Source organism: Arachis hypogaea, chromosome 11, assembly GCF_003086295.3.
Source record: "Arachis hypogaea cultivar Tifrunner chromosome 11, arahy.Tifrunner.gnm2.J5K5, whole genome shotgun sequence".
In the NCBI taxonomy this organism is placed as follows: domain Eukaryota; kingdom Viridiplantae; phylum Streptophyta; class Magnoliopsida; order Fabales; family Fabaceae; genus Arachis; species Arachis hypogaea.
In genome coordinates, this window is record NC_092046.1 from 138955155 (window position 1) to 138969151 (window position 13997).

At 37.9% G+C, this 13997-nt stretch overlaps 2 protein-coding genes across 3 annotated transcripts; both read left to right on the plus strand.

The window, feature by feature from the left end:
- The first annotated feature begins 5108 nt into the window (after positions 1–5108).
- On the plus strand, positions 5109–9932 carry LOC112722954 (uncharacterized). 2 transcript variants are annotated; one of them, XM_072207541.1, is made up of 4 exons: positions 5109–7192; positions 7294–8354; positions 8463–9282; positions 9398–9932. In XM_072207541.1, the coding sequence occupies exons 1-4, from the start codon at positions 6277–6279 to the stop codon at positions 9733–9735; spliced, it is 3135 nt and encodes a 1044-aa protein (XP_072063642.1). In that variant the 5' UTR covers positions 5109–6276; the 3' UTR covers positions 9736–9932. The 2 variants fall into 2 exon arrangements, with proteins under 2 accessions (XP_072063642.1, XP_025629931.1); XM_025774146.3 differs by having other exon boundaries at positions 7294–9282.
- Positions 9933–11350: 1418 nt separating this feature from the next.
- On the plus strand, positions 11351–13003 carry LOC140176240 (uncharacterized). Its single transcript, XM_072206175.1, has 2 exons — positions 11351–11990; positions 12180–13003. The coding sequence occupies exons 1-2, from the start codon at positions 11351–11353 to the stop codon at positions 13001–13003; spliced, it is 1464 nt and encodes a 487-aa protein (XP_072062276.1).
- The last annotated feature ends 994 nt before the right edge of the window (positions 13004–13997 follow it).

Consider the following 13997-nt stretch of genomic DNA (forward strand, 5'->3'; position numbering starts at 1 on the left):
CGGTGTCAACATATGGATACACACTAAGATCAAGCCATTGCCTAATCAAAGCAACTGCCTTCCGATTCAGCTTCTTCCATTCAGCATCGTATTTAGTACCTTTGGATTTATCTCCCTCCACAGGATCATACAAGTCCTTACTATACAGCATATCTTCCATGAGGGTCTTCCAAATTGAATAATTTTGGGAATTCAATTTGACCATATTCAGTCCATGAATATTTTTCTCCATTTAATCAGCACATAGATAAACAACCAAAGCTCTAGATACCACTTTGTTGGGAAAAACTCAATAAAGGTTCAAAAACAAGAACCTATTTAACAGCGGAAGCACTAGAAATAATTTTTCCACAACCTATGCAATTAAATAGGTAATACCAAAGATACTCCAAGCAACAATTATAATGGTAGAAATTAAATAATCAGACACCAGAATTTTTAACGTAGGAAAACTCCCAAAAGAGGGACAAAAAACCCACGGGACCTAGTCCAGAATAATGGGTACACAAACAGTCTTCCTAATGACACTAGGGCATCTCAACAACCAACAAAATACATCATCAAAACTGATGGAATCAACATAAACCCTCCACAAAAGTGGGTATCTCAAATCAGGCAAAAGAGAAGACAATACCATAAGCAAGTTATATCCTAATGTTCATCTCTATACCAGGAATAACATACTAAAATTATATAAGAAATGGAGTAAGTTTACCAAGTCAATGTGATCAAGGTTAGCATGCTCTTTTTCCCCAAATTTCCTTCTTCTCTCGACGCCGAAAAACCTTGCTTCGTTGCTTTCAATTTCAAAAGAAAGCTTCACTCTCTCTTCCGTGGCTTATGCCACTTTTCTCTCTTTATTTTTTTTTAAAACTGTGGGCCCCACTTGGTTGGGGATCCACCAACACGCTCCTCCTGCAAATTATCCCCTCTCTTCATCTTGGGAAAGATGCAATAACTTAGTACTTTTTTGGCTCTTTCACTCAATATCTCCCTCAATCACACAAAATGTTATCTATCTTACCCCTGCTTCGTCTATTTGGCAAGATCTCCACAATCGTTTTTCTCAAGTAATACCACGGGAGTTGGTTATCATTTCCATAAGAATTAACGGATTAAGTAAGCAATAGTCAATTAATTATTCTAGTCAAACAATCAAAATTTGGTTTTTAGAAAGCTTTAAAACATAAACAGTAAAATAGGCAAAAGCAAACAGTAAATACTGAAAAGATGATATGATTAAAAGAGTTAAGATTCTAGAGATGTCGAGACTTAATCAATATTTTTCACCTTCCACCTTGATCATGCAAATATACATCTATGGAAAATCATTAATAATCAAACATCAATCTCTTGATAATTTGATTTCTCTTTAACCTAATTAATTGCTAATTTCTTAGTCAATTATTTAAGAAAGCGTAAAGTATCGTTTTTGTCCCCAACGTTTGGGGTAAGTCCTAAAGTTGTAAATCGACCTATTTAAATCCCAATGTTTTAAAATTGGCTCAATGTTGTCCTGCTGTTAGAGATCCGTTAACAGAATTGACGGCAGGATAAAATTGAGACGATTTTGAAACGTTAGGAACTTAAATAGGACGAAAACGTTGGGGATAAAAATGATACATAGAAATAAATTTTAATTTTATCCTTCAATAATATTAATTTTTTATGGTACATAATTATTCAATTATTTTTTAATCACATCTAAGTAAATTACACTTAATCACATTACTTTTATTCTAAATAAATTTATTTTTTATAATTTTACTCTTAAATATTTTTACTCATCATGAAATATTTGTAGAATGACTAGTACATAAACTTGCGAAAAAAAAATGATACATATATAATAAAGTATAAATTGTACCTTTTGTCTATAATGTATCGAAATTATTTAATGTTTAATTTAATTAAACTTTATTTTTAATTTTATTTTCAATAATATCAAATTTTTATGGTAGCTAATTATTCAATTATTTTTTTATTTTATTTTTAATTACATTATTTTTTTTAAGTAAATTTATTTTTTATTAAAAATAAAATAAAAAAATAAAATAAGTAATTATTTGACGTAAAAAAATTAAAATTATTAAAGAAAAGATTAAAATTTATTAAAAATTAAAATGATTGGAATTATTAAAAAAAAGATTTTTTTAGAATTTTTAATAAATTTTAAAAATTATTAAAAATTATTAAAATCTTTTTTTTAATAATTCCAATCATTTTAATTTTTAATAAATTTTAATCTTTTCTTCAATAATTTTGACTTTTTCACGACAAATAATTATTTAATTTTGTTCTTAACAAAAAATAAATTTACTTAGAAAAAAATAATGTGATTAAAAATAAAATAAAAAATAATTGAATAACTATGTACCGTAAAAAATTGATATTATTAAAGGATAAAATTAAAATTTATTTCTATGTATCGTTTTTATCCCCAACGTTTTCGTCATATTTAAGTCCCTAACGTTTCAAAATCGTCTCAATTTTGTCCAGCCGTCAATTCTGTTAACGACAACAATGAGCCAATTTTAAAACGGTAGAAGACGATTTAAAATATTAGGGACAATTTTAGGACTTATCCAAAGATAAAAACAATACTTTACTCTTTAAAAAAAGAGTTAAACCCGTTCATTGATTTATATATTACAAAATTCATAAGAATTTTCTCTAGTTTGATTCGATGTTACCTATCAAATTTAGTTTCAAAACTTAAGAACTTTGAGAATAAGTTTTCAAACTTAATTTAAGTAAAACATGTGTCACTGCTGACAGTACTAACATTACTCTTTTCTCCATGCCTTATTCAGCCGGGCCTTATCAACAAATGCAACAGGGTCCGTGTCTGAACTTGCATCAGTCTCCTATGAGTGGAAACAACACTGATAGGGAAGGTTTATCACCTCCATTAGGGCTAGGGGGGAGGAATGATCTTGCAGGAGACATAGGGGATCCATTAGAAAAGCAATTCGAATTCCCTATGAACAGGTATTTTCTGTTTCTTGTGTTCATCAAAAGCATTGATATATTTGTTTAGTTAGGCGTGTTCCATGTAGTGTTATATTTTATATAAATAGTATTTAGCCAATCATATTCTTCATGTGTCTATGACAAACTAAAAAATAGTGTGTAATAACTATGTGTTTATAGCTAATTAGGACTGCTGCTTTTTCTAATAGATTATATTGTGGCTTGTATGCGCTTTTTTCAGGAGTGATGATGAGGATGAGTATGGTGTATATCAGTTGGACTCCGAGATGAGACATTATCCTCAGGTGAATATCCTCGCTTGTTGATCGTTGGAGGGGCTCTTGAGTACCAGCGTGTTGCTAATCTGTTGTCTAGTGTAGATACCTTATTACAGCAGGTTTTAATTGCGATCCATTTATTTATTTATTAACTTGCTCATGTTGTGGTGCAAATGCTATTATCACGAGTTCATGTTAATGGATTTACATTCTCTGTATAGGAAATGGACCATCTGAATCTTTGCAATCTGCATCATGTATCAGCCATACAACTGCCTTTTATTCTTCCATTGTCGCTTCTGGAAATGCAATTCCAGGTTCATACAATGAGAAAATTCTTCCTAGCAAATACACAAATGACTCCACACAACCCCTGGAGGAGGAAACTCCTGAAGTGAACAACTCTTTGGGAATCATGAATGATCCTACTGTAAATGGTTATTGACCTGCAGAGAAATTAGATCATGGCATCAATAGATTTTGTAATATCCATTTCATTGTATTTCAGTGGCTGCATTGTCAATAATAAGAACTCTTTAATAATAAGAACTTGAGTTTTCTTAAGTTTCTGATATATAAGAGTTCTCAAATTACCTGTTTTGGAACATAACACAGACATTTGGTCGTTCGTGGTGGGATGAAATTGTGCCAACTGTTGTGATGCCAACTGTTATGACAGGAGCCGAGCCTCATAATCAGGTATTATTCTTGCATTATGCGCCTTCCATTAATTGCAAAAAGACTTGATGGGATTTTTGCTTTTTGGGAAATAAGAGCTTGCATTGCAATCCTTGGAGGTATTCTTGGGTTCTTTACAAGATCTTTCCAAATTTGAAAGCTTAGTTTTTTGTAATTAAGACATTTGCACAATGTTGAACTATCCTCAAATGCTGTCATTGGGTGAGACTGCAAATTCATTAGTTCCACAAAAAAAAATGGAACTAGAAATTACTCAAACTTACAAAAACGAAAGGATATTTAATTTTAGGGTGTTTTGTATTCTTTGATAGTCATTGAGGTAATACTATAGAGAACTAGAGATAGAGACATATTTTTATAGTACTTTAAAGAAATAATTGTTCTATATGATTGAATATACACACAGCAAGCAAACTTTTTATACAGGCACAATTGCAATAATTAGCTTATTAGACCTACTCACAAATAGTTAGTGAGATCTAATCCAACAAATCCTCTTCTTTTTTGGTAAGTGTAACTAATTTTGGGCTATAGAAATCCTCATTAGTGTACTCACATTCCAGAGTTCGTTCTTAGTCCTTATTGAATCAGGTAAATTCTTCTCAACCTTAGATTACACGAAAGAAACGAAAATTTCGTCTACAATGACAAAGATCAAAACATGATTAGTAACATCAACTGTTCTCACTATCACTGACAGGCTCATAGTTCTAGCTCCATCCCTGAATAAGCATTCACTTAACTTAGCTTCTGAATTAGGCCTCACTGTTTTGCCTGTTCAAAGAAATAACATAAAAGCTCTCAGTTGTTGTGTTACATTTACAAATTAATAGTGTGACCCTAGTTGATCACTCATTAGACATTAAACCGTTCCATTTTATCCATTTTACTTGGCCGGCATAGATAAAATTGACAGTGACTATATATGGTTTTCCTGTGTTGTGTGCAATATGAAAAATTTCTCAATCATGGGTTTGATTTCAGTGTGTCTCTGAATATTCAAGTAGTACATAGCAAAGACAAACTAAAAATAGAGGAAATAAGAATGCACCTGTGAATAAAGGAAGGTGCCAAGAATTGCAATCGCAGCAGCAACTGCATTGGTGGGATGAATTGGCGTGTGGAAGATAAGAATGGAAGAGACAATTACTGAAATTCTCTTCATTGTGTTCCCTATGCTAAATGTGAAGGGAGATATTTGATCAAGAGACATGCAAGAGACTTGATTACACATGTGGTAGAACACACTCTGAGCAACTACCCACCTGAAAAAAGTTACAGCCGAAACGTCCTTAAGTATTTTTGACAAAGAAAATTGATCAGTTTAATATTTGATAGTAATAAGAAAAGAGGATTGATTAGTTAACTTTAGGGACATGAGCGAGCCTTGTGGCCCAGGAGATGAACATGATAAGAGAGCCGGCGGCGAGGGACAGAGAGTGGAAGTGAGCCAGGGGTATGGAAAAGCATTGAGAACCTTCTTGTTGTATATGTTGAAGACGACGTTGAGTGCCCACCATGTAGCGAAATACAAACCAATCTTGAGCTTCTGAGCTGCCTCTGATGTCTCTGCTGCTTGTGGCTGTGACTTATCTGCCTCATAGGCATGACACCCTGCAACCTTCCTTCTAGGTTTAGTTGACAATGTGAGGTTCTGAGTGCATGGAATAATGTAAAGTGGTTTATGGGAAGAGAAAGAGGGTAGTGCAGTGCTTTGTTGAAGATTTTGAATAGAGGGTGGTAACCTTGGAACAGGAACACGCTTTCTGCAGGAGAATGCAGCAGAGCCGGCGAGGGGTGAGGGTGCTGTGTAGTGTGTACTTTAAGGATGATATCATGGTGGTTTCTGATGGTGTAAAACAAAGAAGATGATGAGTTTGTAGATTTTCATATAATCAACAAAGGGTATTTGTATTTGTATATTTGATGAAACCAATGTGATGTGGATTCTTGTGTCTTACGCATTGATTACTGCGCGGAAGCCACATGAGCAACGGTTGACAAGTTTGTTAGCAAAGGTACTTTTGGAAGGTGACAAGATCGAAGAGGAAGAGATTTTAATGGAATATGGAGACGGATCTTCCTAGGGTGTCTTTTTAAGTGTAAGTTGGGCCAACGACTTAAAGTAGTCTTAGATCGTTAAGCACTGTTGCTAATCACGATTTTAATTCTCCTGGTAATTGGCTGATGCTGCGAACTCAGGTTCAGCTGCCACTTGGAGTACAAAGGAAGATCGACGAACAATGGAAAGGAATCTCTTCTCTCTCTCTCCACACACATATATATACAACGCAAAATGTTGCATTGAAGCAGAAGATAAGGTGCAATGAAAATGAAGTCCATCTTATATCCGACCCTGTTATCATTTCTGCATTGGCACGTGGCGGTGGTATCAGCTGCAAGGCTGAACATGGCTAGCGATGAATCGGCCTTGGTAGCCATGAGGGAGCATTTTAACTCCTTGGATCCCAACAATGTGCTCGCAAGCAACTGGTCTAGCAGTACCTCTGTTTGCAACTGGATTGGCGTCACCTGCGGCTCTTCCCACCGCAGAGTAACTGCCTTGAATCTCGCTTACATGGCTCTTGATGCTACCATCCCTCCGCATCTTGGAAACCTGTCATTCCTTTCTCTCTTGCTTCTTCGCAACAATAGCTTCCATGGTACTCTACCTGCTGAACTTGCTGGATTACGTAGACTGAGCATCATCAACCTCAGATTCAACAAATTCACAGGAAGCATCCCGTCCTGGTTTGAATTTCTACCCAAACTAGAATACCTGTTACTGAGAGGGAACAGTTTCTCTGGCACAGTCCCACACTTTCTGTTCAACATGACTTCCCTGCAATCGCTTGAACTTTCTGAAAACAAGTTTTGGGGTCCCTTACCTTCCAACATTTTCTTGTCTCCTTCGTTGCAATATGTGTATCTTACTCACAACCAAATTTCAGGAGCTATCCCTTCAGCTATCATCAACAGTTCGTTACTGCAGTTTATTGTCCTCGACTACAACCACCTATCCGGACAACTGCCGGAGAACATCTTCCACCATCTTCCAAACTTGAAAGGGCTTTACGTGACTAGTAATTCCTTATCCGGTGAACTTCCATGCAGTTTGTTCGATTGCAAGCAACTGCAATTTTTATCCTTATCCTACAACACCTTCGGTGGAAACATACCATCTGCCATCGGGAATTTGACAAGCCTCAAAGAGATCTATCTTGGCCATAACAATTTCAGAGGTATCGTATGTTATGCCAATATGACTCTGCGAATTGAGTTTGATTAACGTTATCGTTGTTTATACAATTTAACGTATCACATTGTTCGAATGTTGTGGCAGGTGCAATACCATATGAGTTTGGTAATCTACGTAGTTTAGAGATTCTGAGTCTTCCTTTCGCCAATGTGAGTGGCTACATTCCGCCGTCAATCTATAATATTTCTATCCTACGGGTAATTACTGTTACTGGAAATCATTTATCAGGCAGCCTCCCAGCAAGCCTAGGCTCCATGCTTCCAAAACTTGTTGGGCTGTACATGGGGATTAATTATCTCAGTGGAAGAATCCCAAGCTCCTTGTGCAATGCCACTATGCTTAATATCATAGATTTGTCTAACAATTCATTTTCTGGATACATTCCAGACATTTTTGGCAGCTTAAGAAGTCTCCAGTGGCTCAATCTTGGTGCAAATAATTTGACAAGTGATTCATCCGATTCAGAGCTAAGCATTATAAATTCTTTGACAAATTGTAGATTTCTCAAAACCTTGATATTTTATGAAAATCCATTGGATTCTATTCTTCCAATATCGGTAGGAAACCTTTCTACTTCTCTGGCCGACTTGGATCTTAAGGGTTGTTCAATGAGAGGCACCATTCCAGCAAGTATTGGCAACTTGAGCAGCTTGATAAACCTTGACCTTGGTGATAATAATTTTGTTGGAACCTTTCCTATTAGCATAGGGAAATTAATAAAGCTACAAGGCCTCTTTTTAGATGACAACCAATTGGAAGGATTTGTTCCGAATCAATTGTGTCAACTAACGAGCTTGTATTCATTTACCGTTAAAAGCAACAAGTTCTCTGGCCCTATACCTTCTTGCTTAAGCAATCTTACCTCATTAAGATGGCTTCGGCTTTCTTCAAATAAATTCAACTCAATACCTTCCACCTTGTGGGGGCTGTCCGATTTATTGCTTTTAGACTTATCTTCCAATAATTTAAGTGGATATCTCCCATTAGATAGTGGAAATCTAAAAGCCATAAGTTGGATTTATTTATCAGGAAATCAATTTTCAGGTAGCATCCCAAGAAGCCTCAGCAATCTTAGGAATTTGGTTCTTCTTACCTTAGCAAGAAACAAATTTGAAGGGCCCATTCCAGAATCATTTGGTCGTATGGTAAGTTTGGAACTCCTTGATTTATCAGAAAATAACTTGTCTGGTGTCATTCCCAAAACATTGGAGGCACTTGTATATCTGAAATATTTCAATGTTTCTCACAATAAGTTAAAAGGAAAAATCCCTGATGGAGGACCTTTTGCAAACTTCTCAGCTCAGTCGTTCATGGGGAATAAAGGATTATGTGGTGCTCCACGTTTCCAGTTTTCGGAATGTAAAATTGAAAAATCCAGAAGATGGAATGCACATATTGTGTTGACATATATTTTACCTGCAGCAATAGTTGCCACCCTTCTTGTGGCATTCCTTTGCATCCTAAAATTCCGGAAGCACAAGGTGGTCAACAATTCAGAGACGAATCAATCAGGAGCAAGATGGAGAAGAATATCATACTATGAAATTCAGCAAGCAACAGATAGGTTCAATGATGGCAACTTGCTTGGTGTAGGGAGTTTTGGAAGAGTGTATAAAGGAGTACTCTCAGATGGGACGAATGTTGCAGTGAAAGTGTTTAATCTGGGACTAGAAGGAGCATTCAGGAGTTTTGAAGCTGAATGTGAGATATTGCGCAGTGTCCGCCATCGAAACTTAACCAAAATCATTAGCAGCTGCAGCAACATGGACTTCAAGGCATTGATCCTAAGCTACATGCCTAATGGGAGTTTAGAGAGGTGGCTACACTCGGAACACCATGGCTTGAGTATGATCCAGAGGCTAAACATAATGATAGATGTTGCAGAAGCAATGGATTACCTGCATAATGGTGGTTCTGTACCAATTATACACTGTGATTTGAAACCCAGCAACATATTACTAGATGAAGACATGGTTGCCCACGTGACTGATTTTGGCATTGCAAAATTGCTGAGTGGGGATGACTCCATCACTCAAACCATGAATCTAGCCACAATAGGCTATATGGCCCCTGGTGAGTTTCTTATTTAATCTTATGCTTTATGTAATAAACCTTGATAGCAATCAGCTATGAATCTAATAAAATTTGTTTTGTTTTCCACTTTGATGTTTTTCTTCTTATTTTGTAGAATATGGACTTGAGGGAAGAGTGTCTAGGCAAGGTGATGTGTATAGCTATGGAATTTTACTTATGGAGACCTTCACACAGAAAAAACCCACTGATGAAATGTTTGTGGGAGAGTTTAGCATCAAAGAGTGGGTGAAAATGTCATGCCCTGATTCACTACTTGATATCGTTGATGCAAAATTATTGGTGGAAGAAGGAGAAACAGATACTAAACAGGACTGCTTGTTGTCTATAATGACTTTAGCTCTGAATTGCTCAGCTGAGTCTCCGGGTGAAAGGACAAGAATGAAAGACGCTATGAATGCTCTTAACAAGATTAAAAGATTACTCTTGAACTAAAATATATGCTTAAGTGTTAGGCTCAATTTACATATTTAGAATCATTTTTAGAAGTTCTAGTAACCCCTTTTCATTAAGATGTAACTTCTCATTTTAACAATTATATGCATTGCGAATTGGAATCGTGTTTCGGCTGATTTTTTCCTATATGGAAACAAGAAACGTGATGTGCAATGAAATGGAAGAGTGGAAAGAAATTCTACTGGTATGGTGTCAGAGAAAAAACGTAAGCTACGTTTTATCTTTGTTTTTTTTTTTCTTTTTTTTTGGTTCAGCAATTTAGATAAACGCAGGTTGCGTTTTATTGTTTTAATGGTTTTCAAATTTTTTTTAAAATTTTGATTGCGCCCAAATGCAACCTGCGTTTAATGAGGGCAGTATGTTATTTTTTTTTGAAATAATAAAACGCAGCTTGCGTTTTTTTTAGTTTGGCAGTCTTTTTTTTTTCGAACAAATAAAACGCAAGTTGCGTTTTTTGTGCGTCAGAAATTTTTTTTGAAAAGCCAAAAATGCAGGATGCGTTTGTTAAAAAAAATATATTTTAAGCAGGAACCCAACCTATAAATACGAAGCAAGATTCATTCAAAATACTTCATTGCACTTCTATTCCTCCTTTTCTTCTTTCTTTCATATATGTAACAGTTCTGAATTTTTTTGGTGTAAAAAAAATCGAGTTATGGAAGGTACTGCAAATTTGCGAGTGTATTATAACGGTGATATTATACCAAACACATACGAAGGAGTGAGTTTTCTTTGTCAATGTCCGTTGTCATTTGTTATATTGTGCACGATGAGTTTTGTAGAGTTGAAAAATGGTCTTTGTGATAACATACAAAATCACATTTCGAAAAGGGTGAGCAATATTTTATACAGGAATCATGTACAAGTATTTGGTGGGCTGATACAGTTTCAAATAATGCCCATCACGGATGACGCCAACATGCAGCAGATGTTCTGTATTTATCAACAAATCCGATTTCACGTGCCGATGATAGAGCTGTACGTTGAGTTCGAACAGCATTCGAGCCTGGACGTGGCCGGCGAGGAGGTCGATGTTGATGAGTGCGGGGACCTAGATTGGGAAGAAGATAACAACGATAGTGAAGAGGAGTTCGAAGCCAACTATGAAGTCGATGACGAAAACGATGACGGAGACTTGGCAGGCAATTCGGTGATGCAGAATGAAGCGGCCTCGATTGTAAGCCGGCACCCGTTTGGTGTTCCATCTTTTATGCGGACTTTGGATCTCGAACCAATGCATGCCCCGAAATTTCCTGAGTATGCGAATAAGGGTATGTTATGATTATTAATTCAAGTTACCATTAGTGTACATTTTATTTGCCTTGTCTGTGTAATGGTGGTGCGCATGTTGTAGGTGAAGGCAACGTTGCGGCGGAAGATGGTGAGTTTAATGTCGGAATGGAATTTGGCTCTAGAGAGTCGGTGATATCTGCAATCAAAAGCTACACTATTTCTAAAGGAGTTAATTACACTGTGTATGAGTCTGAGCCGCAGACATTCTATGCGAAATGCAAGGGTTATGGTGCCGGGTGCGACTGGCTTATCCGAGCTAGCTTGATTCGAAAGAAAGCTTGTTGGGAGATCAGGAGATACAATGGCAAACACACGTGCAGCATGGGCACGATCTCACGCCAAGTTAGACTCAGACACAATTGCAGATGCCATTAGGCCGTTGGTCGAAGCAGACCCATCGATAAAGGTGAAGTCTATTATTACAGAAGTTCAATCCAGGTTCAACTACACTGTTAGTTACCGCAAGGCTTGGTTGACAAAGCAGAAATCCGTCGTAAAAGTTTTCGGTGATTGGAAAGTTTCTTACCAGACTCTGCCGGTATGGTTGAAAGCAATGACTGCAAAGATGCCGAGGTCTCGTGTCCAGATAAAGACGCTCCCCGTTTACCGTGAGAGTGAGGAGGTTCAAGGTGTAAGAGTTTTGCATCGCGTTTTTTGGAGTTTCTATCCATGTATAGTAGCCTTCCGACATTGCAAGCCACTGGTGCAGGTTGATGGCACACACTTGTACAGAAAATATAAAGGTGCACTTCTAGTTGCCATTGCACAAGATGGGAATCAAAACATTGTACCTGTTGCATTTGCAATAGTCGAGGGTGAGACGGCAGACGCGTGGGAGTTTTTCCTAACCAACTTGCGGAGATATGTTGTTACCATTGATGGCGTCGGCATTATTTCTGACCGTCATAACTCCATCGACGCAGCAATAGCTCGCAGTAACGGTGCATGATCACCACCAAGAGCGTAGCATATGTTCTGCATCAGGCACATCGGGTCCAACTTCTTAAGGAGGTTTAAGGCTTCGTATTTGCATAAACTTGTGGTTAATACAGGTATTTGATTTTGCTGATATGATTCTATTCACAATAATTTTGTGGCATTTTCTTATGATTAAATGGTTTGTATAACAGGATATTCGAGGACGGAACAGGAGTACAACAAGAACTACCAAAGGCTTCAAGAGCGAGGTGAGGCATACATGCACTGGTGTGATGAGATCGGTGTTGATAGATGGGTGTTGGCATTCGACGGGGGTCATCGTTGGGGACATATGATGACAAACTTGGTAGAGTGCATAAATTCTGTCATGAAAGGTGCACGCAACCTTCCTGTGACTGCCATTGTTAGGTTTACTTTCTATCGGCTAAACGAGTTGTTCACTCGGAAGAGCGCCGAGGCTCATGAGCATGTCCGCAATGGATTCACGTATTCAGAATTTGCCACCAAAAGAGTAGAAGAAAGTTTTCGACGTGCAGGAAGCATTGTGGTCAATCGGTTCGACAGGCGCAACGAGGTGTTTGAGGTTCGCGAAATGCCAGATGGTTCCATTTACACTATTAATCTCGCACAACGACACTGCGACTGTGGCCATTTCCAAGTCGAGCGACTTCCATGTCGCCACGTCCTTGCATGTTGCGCTAACCAGCGTCTTGATTGGCAAGTATATGTGCATGATGTGTACAAGATGTCCAAAATTTGCAAGGTCTATAGAGGCGAGTTTGTCCCGATGGGTGACCCATCTACGTGGGCTCCATATGAAGGAGCGAAGGTGATCGCGAACTGGACATTGAGGCGCACAATCAAAGGAAGACCCAAATCAACCCGCTACTTGAATGAGATGTATTCGCGTGACATGCGTGGTTCTCGCCGGTGTACTACATGTGGTAAGGAGGGACATAGCCGGAGCCGATGTCCACAGCACGCAGGTCCAAGCTCTACCGGGGGTCAATCGTGATTAAGCCTTTTGCATGTTAACGCATTTTAAACTAGTCAGTAACTTTGTATGTAACTTTTTATGACCTATTTAACTTTTCATGTAAATTTTTTTGTGCCTTCATTACTTAGTTCTAACTAGTGTGTAAGCTTTTTTATGTTTTTGTGCATTTTACTTATGTCTTTGTGCATTTTATTTATATATGCATTAAATAATAACTACGAATGTAGTTAAATTCTGCAACACACGGAACTGAAACAGAAATATACTATACAAATCTAAGTACATAGTAATATATACAATGACTAATAGAAATATCTAAACATACTATACGATCTACATTACTGAATGAAAACATAAATTGAAACAGACTGAACTAAAAAGCAATAACCTGCTTCCTGGGCGCCTTCTTCGCATACTGCGATGGGGTGTATTTGTCCCGGGGCGCAGTCTGTGTCCGTAAATTATACCGATGACCTTGAGATATACTGGCGTCACCAACACCGACATCTGGCATGCTGGCACCGCCAGCGTCGACATAACCGGAACTACTCATACCCAGAGCACTATAACCACCATAATGAGACTCGTGCTGGAGGTCATGTCCCAGAAATCCCTCTTCCGGCTGCGGGTACTCATTCAAGTCGAACAACTCGGTGCGCGGCGGTGCGGAAGGACAAGGAGGATCTACATGCCCCGACGATCGATCCATGTCGAAGTCACTGGCATGACCTGATGTCGCACGACGACCAATAGACGGCTCACTACCAACAGGCCCTTGCTGCCCTAGCGCTAGAAAGAGATGAGATGTCTCTCTCATGAGCCGAGAGAAGCTGATCGAATCAAGCCCACCCAACAGACTAAACTGACCATTAGCTGGAATTACCAGCTGTGGTATGTAGGGATCCGCTACCTGATGTTGTTGTGGTTCAGGTATGTACGGTTGTTGCTCCTGATATACCGGAAACTGTTGGGCATATGCTGGCCCCTGAACGTGCTACTCGTATGCCGGCAC